The sequence below is a fragment of the Morone saxatilis genome, unplaced genomic scaffold, assembly GCF_004916995.1.
Source record: "Morone saxatilis isolate NCDOM2014 unplaced genomic scaffold, NCSU_SB_2.0 Contig16, whole genome shotgun sequence".
NCBI classification, from domain to species: domain Eukaryota; kingdom Metazoa; phylum Chordata; class Actinopteri; family Moronidae; genus Morone; species Morone saxatilis.
In genome coordinates, this window is record NW_023339718.1 from 15,408,400 (window position 1) to 15,415,940 (window position 7,541).

Below are 7,541 nucleotides of genomic sequence, written 5' to 3' on the forward strand. Positions count from 1 at the left end.
TTAACCAGTGACAGCTTAAGCTATTCTGCCTGCTGACAATCAAACTTTATTTATCCTTAAAAAAGTATCTCTCCGCAAAAAAAAGCAAACTTCAGAGGTGAATATGTTTGTTCACGGCTTCATATTACTATTTTTGGACCTACTTATCACCATTTGCCTATATCTGTACATGATACCAATTATCAATCTTATTTTATGATTTTTTTTATTATTGCCATCATTGTAATGCCATTTTCTATTGACCATCTTCGTACCTTGAGTAAAGTTCAGAGGTGTTTCCTGCCTGGTTATTACAAACACAGTGTGTGTGTGTGTATCATTGTTGCCAAGTGCCCATAACACTTTGCAAAATCCCCAAATAAAATACAAGAATAAAACTTTTCTAAAAGTTGACATTTGGAGGTACTAGCTTTTCACCTTGTAACAGTGTAATAAGTGTGTGTGTGTGTGTGTGTGTGACTACGGACTGACCTGATGTTGTAATTATCTTCTTATTCCTGACCATAGAGGGAGACATGAGGAAGCAATAACAGTTAAAGAAGCAGGAACCAACGTTTGTGTGTTTTAATGGGGATGTATGAGAACATGAGGTGCAAAATGTGTTGCCCCGGGGGAAGATTAATCATTAGACACACACCCCCACATACAGACGCACACACACACACACACACACCTTTAATACATGAACATGTGTTGCTGCTTCTGGGATATAACTGTGTGTGTTTAATCGTAAGTGTGTGTGTGTGCGTCACACACACACACACACTCACACACACACTGACACACACACCCTTGTCTTGACAGGCAGGCGTTGGTCTATAAAAGCTGCACCCAGCGGAGGTAAAGAGAGCAAAGCACAACCTCTATCAGCAGGGGACAAACACACACTCTGACACACACAGATTTAGAGCAGGCCTGTCATACTCACCACACTCTCTTCCTGGGATATGAACCCTCTCGTTCTCACCTGTCTCCTGTGCTTAGGTAAGTCTGGACTTGTTCTTATATTCTGTGTGTGTATGTGAAGTGCAGAGAGCATGCGTCAATGAAGTGGAAAGAAGAGAAATGTAAAACGGTATGAGGGCTGAGAAGGGGGCGTAGGAAGAAAGAAATGTCTCTGCAAGTGAGGACTCGTCAGGCAGGGGAGATACAGAAGATATAGAAAAAATGATTTGTGTCAGAAGTTAAGCGCCTCTGACATTCAAAATCTATCTATAGACCAAATTATTTCCAGTTCAAGTTATTGTACAGCAGCACGAGAAAGGTCAACATATTTCAAATACTTAATTGACTGAGTCTTATTCATCCTCGTCTGGTGTGAATGATGCCTTCAGGGACAGTGTGGTTGTGGACATGGAGTGGTTGCACTAGTTTCAGTGCTAATACAGTAGGAGTCTAATTTGGAAGCTCAGATTGCTGTGAATGTTATAAGATGAATTGACCAGTCAGTTGTAAGTAGAACAATGGGAAGTATCTTAGCAATTATAGGTTACTAGTGAGCGTAGAAGAAAAATAAATGTAATTTCATCCATTTTTAATTTACCATGGTTACTTTTTAAACAGATGACTTAAATGTATTCATTAACTGTCTCATATGACATAAACTTTGACCCAAATTGCTCCTTACTGCTTATCCTTTTCATATCCCGATGTAGATTTGATGTTATCTCCCTCATTATTTGTTTTTTTGGATTTTACAATAGTCTGCAGTGCTTTTGGTACTCAGGGAGCTGAGGCCACCTTCCCCGGCGAACTAGCTGGGGTGACTGGGGGTCCGGCCTCCGGGGAGGGCCTTCTGGCTACCTTGAGCGACGATGACGAGCTGGAAATAGACGAGGAGCTTTCAGGAGGAGACAACGAAAACTTCAGCATTCATGGTACGACAAGCTACAAAAACTATTTTCTTCTTGACTTGATTTTTTAAAATTTCACTTTAAATACTGTTTTATTTGGGTTGAAGATCATATATCCCTGTTAATAGAATAACTAAATCTGTGATCAGTTAAATCAATGTTTTCTAAATGGAGGAGTGAAGAAACAAAGATCATATATCTCTTTTTGTAATGTTGCAAAAACACCTAGCCAGGCTTCCCTTTACAGATTATAATATATTGGTTCTGAGAGCACATGGAAACTTAATTCTATTCTCTAATTAGTAAAATTAGGTTTTAAAACTTACCTAACTTCTTTAGGTTAAAACTAAAATGAAACCATAAACCTTAGTTACAGTTTAACTTGCAGTTAAAACTGCAAGTTAGAGTTTAACATTTCTCCTCCTACAGAGTTACAACCCAGCAGAGATGAGAGGAAGAAAAAGAGAGGCAATGGCAAGAAGAGGAACAAGCACAAGGGCAAAAGCACAACTCCTTTCAACCCTGAGCACACGTTCTTCACCAATGGATACACGTCGACTCTCAGCACCACAGAGGATCCCTGCACCTCCACCCACCTCACCTACTGCATTCATGGTTACTGCAAGCACATAGAGGGCCTGCAGGAGCCAGTGTGCATGTAAGTACAGCATCAGTCCACTTTGTTGACTTTCAAACATCCAAATAACACTCAATGTCAATATCTGATGTCATATGTCCTCATTTGTTCTGTTAACTCTTCACTCTGCAGATGTATGAAGGGTTATGATGGGGAACGCTGTGGGATCCAAACTCTGGGTACAGGGAAAACCGAAGATCAGAGCAGCAATATTGAGTTGGTACAGACGGTCTTAGTGATCATTGCTGTGGTCCTGTCAGTCATCAGCTGCACCGCCATCCTGCTCATGACCTGTGCTCAGTGAGTATGCAACTGACACACAGCCATGTGCACACACTCAGACACACATTTTGATTTTAACGCAGTCCTTCAGAAGGAACATTAGTGTTTTGGTGGGGTGGGAGGCCAGTGAGGGATCATGTGGTAAAACAGCTGAAAAGATGCTTCATGTGTACCTCAATGGCAGCCTAAACCCTGCTTAAGCTATGGGAGATGGCAGCCATAAGCACTGTAATGTATGGGGAATTTGACAATTCCAAAAAGTTGGGAGATAAAGAGGGAAAAATGAGAAAAGAAGATCATATGGAACCCCAAAACTGACAAAATGTAGTAAAAGGTTATCAGACAAGTCAAAATCAATAGTTCAATAGTTAATATTGTTTGTAGAATGATTAAAATGTAACATGAAAAAGTTTTGTACTTTTCCTTTAACCTCGAATCAGTTGGTAAGATAAAATTAAAACGTATCTAAACTATCTCTATTTATCTTTTATTAGCTCATTTTATTTCTAAAATGTCAGATGACAGATATTTTCTAAAATAGGCTGGATTCCTTTTGTTTTAAGTGTCATGACGCCATGGGGTTGGGTATTTAACACATTTAACTTAACTAAATGTTCAATGTGTAGTGGTTATTTGCTCCTCTTGTCTTCTTTTGTATAATTTTAGTAATAGTTGGAGCTATAATAAGACAAGACCTGATGCCAGTGGTTTGGTATAAAAGCCCTCTTATTCTTCTTTATTATAAAACTGTCATAAGGCAGACTATTGAAGCTTTAAGCAAATACGCATGAGGGCAACCATCCACACCCCGGTGGATCTCAACATAAGTGCAATACACATATCCTGCCCAGAAATATTTCTTGGCATTCGAACACACTGACACATCAAAAAGCACATTAACACACCCAAACACACCCACACTTTACAGGTAGGCCTATTGCTCACCACCTTCACAAGATGGACTGAAGGACCTCTACAGCTCATTCTTCCTTTTATTGCAGACTAATAGTAAAAAGTATGGATGTATTTCTTACTCATGCTCTCTTTCAAGCGTCAATCTTTTACTTACTGTAACTGTGTGACAAGTCATGTATAATGTACAGTCACACTCCTTATCAATATGTAACCACATCACAACTATTGTTGGAATGTGGGACAAAGTCAATAGTCCAATAGCCAGCAGTGCAATTAAAGCTTTACAGCCACAGTACTGAAGTGTGTTATTACTGTGAGAGCGAAACTAGCTCCAATTTCATTTCAGATCAAAACAGCCAGAAAGTAAGAACTAATTCATTTTAATAATCAATGCACTTCATGGACTGTGATCCTCAGAAATTCCTGCCAAAATACAACAAAAAACACGCCTTGAATTTCATTTGTCTAGGCAGGATCAAAGCCATGTAACTGACTCAACACTCCTGCCTTTCAAAACAGCTTTATTGCGATCAGCTGATAATCTCAGGTACTATACTCTGCTTTTATGCTCATGCTGAATGTCTTTTGTAGTTACAGGTCACATAAAAACTTTCTGGCATCGTACCTGGGAACTGGGACGGAGCAGGAGAAGCTACAGAAACACATCGGTGACGTTGTGGTGTGAGGGTGTCCATTTACTATGAGGTGGGTGTCGCTGAGGTTTTGACCTACTTGTGTGTACACAAACACACTCGCTGTACTTTACTGAGTTCAATACTGCATCAAATTAATGAAATTCTGACGCCATTCATAAACATCTCAATACCCCCAAACTTCAGCTGACAGTTTGCTTGACTTCTTCCCCAAACAGTGAATGACCAATCAGAGCTTATTGCTAATCGTTTCTAGTATTTCCCTGCTGTTAGGAAGCGAGTCCTGTCCTGTAAACATTTAACATTCATCAGTGCCTGAAATGGGCCAGTACTGAGTACTGGCACATTTTTTTGTCCACATGAGTACCCTTACTTCTTATCGAGTACCGCCACCTCTGGTGAGCATGGCTGTAACTATGCTTTGATGCTTTGATGCTTTGATGCGTACCCCCCAAACCACCCTAGCTAGGCTAAATGCCTGTGTAACTGCGTCTCCATGTAAACTCATAGCTAGTCTAACACTAAGAAAACAGCTCTGAAAATGTTCTTATTAAAAAGAATAAAAAACAGCAAAAGAATTAGGGTTATGTTGTGATAAGGTTTGTGCTGAATTAGGGTACTGGCACCCTTTTTGGTCCAATTCAGGCGCTGTTCAACATGCATTGTTTCTGTACGTTTTAAACATCACACATGGTCCATGCAGTAATTAGAAATCACTGTGAATTTTTGCCTTATATTTGTTACTTATTGTCTCGCATTATGGCTCTTACAACAAGTCTGCTTAAAACATTTAAAAGTAGGTCTTTTATTTCAGCAAGATTTCAACCAACTAATGTTGGCGTAAGAAGGACATGTAATAAGACGCGCCAGTATTTCCGGTGGTGTATAGTTTGGTGATGTATTTCACCGAAAAGTCTTGCTCAAGTCCTCAGAGGGCGGTGTCTGGCCTCTGCTCACGTGAGCCTTAATCCAAACAGGAAAGAGTGGGCTCAGAGAGTGACAGAGAGCCTGCACGCCTGTTGTTGTTATTGAATACAGCGAGTTGCATCACGCAAAGAGGAATCCCCGATAGAGGAATTAGTCTGGATTAACCAGAGTGTCTCGGCATGTCCCATATCTGCACTGCATACCAGCGTAAAGAAAAACCACATGCTCATTCGCACACATTCACGTGTGTCCAAACAATCACAGCAGGCTGACACACTGACTGTATACGTGATGACCTTGCTGTAAGAGCTTAATGTGAGCTTACATGTGGTGGGATCTCACTCAGCAACACACGCGCACAGACATGAACACCTCGCGTGTTTAGACACAACGAAGTGTTAGCCTCAAGACAAACAAGGCGTCTGTGTAACATTCTCCTCATAGCCTGCGTTACACTAAGTGTCCTCCCCGAGAACAGCAAGTCTGGCTCACACATACAGTTAAGATTCACTTCATACTGTAACTGTAAGAACTTCAATTTGAAGATTTCTATCTTTTAACCTGTAACTCGTTGGTTCCAAAATGGGATTAGTGCCATATTATACACTCTCACTCACAGACTACATGACCATGAATTCATTTGCCTATGCTATTTGGTTTGCAGGCTTTAAATAATTTATGGATTTAAAGAATAATTTTCATTTTCTTATGACTTGGGTGTTATTTTCATAGTGTTAGCCATCATTTCAATTGCTGCAATATGGGCACTCAGCGACATTGCTACAACAAAGTCAGAGGGGACAATCAAAAGAAAGGAGCCATTAGACAGTTAGACAGGTTCTGAACAAGCCAACAGTTTATCCAGATTATTTAAACCATTTTATTTGGAGGTAAAAACAAAAGTGAACACACCCATGGTGTTGCTAATAATCCAATCGTGTAAAGTACGGTAGGCCAAAGTTTAACCAGGAAGCTGGTCTGCATATTAATGTATGTAATGGGCGGTTTGAGTAGTAATTTTACTGTTTGCTTTAATTTTCTCTTCCAAGTGAGCTTTGGCAACCCTTGGGATTTGCTTAAAACTATCTGAGCATCTCTTTGTCCCAAATCGCAGCTCTTAAATTGGTGTGTACAATGTTATTATTTATTGGAAAATTAAAAATAGAAGGAAAAATAAAGCCCAAGTTGTAAATAAACTAGAAACCTTTCAAAAGTTGAACCATAAATCAAGTCTACAGGGTTGTTTTTAATTAAATATGTATACAATTTTGTTTTATTCCAGTGAACAGATTTCTCTGTCACTCCAGTCACTGTGTGAGATTTGCATAGTGGTAAAGACACTGTAGTCAACAGATATGTACACCACCTTTCCACCAAATGTTAATGGGCATGTCTCATTTTTCTATGTATTCCATTAGAATAATTTGCAATGTAATTATAAACACACAAAAAATCTAGCGAGGTGGCTTTAAAAATGTGATTTTACTTTGCACTGACAACCACAAACACAACCTACTGATATAAATGATTGGCAATATAACGTATGTGTGTACTGCCTTTAAGCAGTTTTCCATAAACTTTTGCATGGTTAATTTCTTACTAAATAGTTTCACTTAAATAAATCACTTATTTCTGTGTTTATATATTTACTGATGTTTGATTTCTCTCCATCTCTTCCTCAGCCAGCTGCACAAGTTAAAGATGAAGCAGACCGGGGGGAGTACCTGAGAAAGCAGTAGTGTGAATAGACTGCTTCATTAGATGCTGTTTAAAAAAACACTGTATAGAACTTGTTAGAATGTAATTTATTTAGTGTGATTATTTATTGCTAACGACTGTATTAGTGTTTGTATGTCTTTTATGTTCGGATGCTGAGCATTCAGTCCTTTGATGTTCTGTAGGGTTGGTTTTATTTATTGCATTGCTGTTGTTATAGGTCAGAGAAACACTCTTCATCTCACTGTGGAAAAGGGATGGAATTTGATCACCAATAAAGTGTCTCAGTGTTATGTGAAAGTGTTATTTGTTTATGTATCTTTGCCTGGGTTTTGTGTTTACATTCCCATCTGTGGATGCATCCCATACCTCCGCAGCCTGCTCACACAAACGGCGCTGCCTTTTAACCAAACACAGAATCGGCAGACGAGAATAACCCTGAGAGACGCTCATTGAGGAATTAAGAGAATCATGAGAGCAACACAAAAGCATGAGAGACTGGAAAGTCTTTTTAGGTGTGTGTGACACGTGGGAACATCAAATGAATGAATAGTTTCA

At 39.4% G+C, this 7,541-nt stretch overlaps 1 protein-coding gene across 1 annotated transcript; it reads left to right on the forward strand.

Moving 5' to 3' along the window:
• The first annotated feature begins 867 nt into the window (after window positions 1-867).
• areg (amphiregulin) lies at window positions 868-7,263 on the forward strand. The gene is made up of 6 exons (XM_035658721.1): window positions 868-984; window positions 1,704-1,877; window positions 2,283-2,511; window positions 2,623-2,790; window positions 4,279-4,392; window positions 6,950-7,263. Exons 1-5 carry the CDS (start codon window positions 948-950, stop codon window positions 4,370-4,372), a joined length of 702 nt encoding a protein of 233 aa, XP_035514614.1. The 5' UTR covers window positions 868-947; the 3' UTR covers window positions 4,373-4,392; window positions 6,950-7,263.
• The last annotated feature ends 278 nt before the right edge of the window (window positions 7,264-7,541 follow it).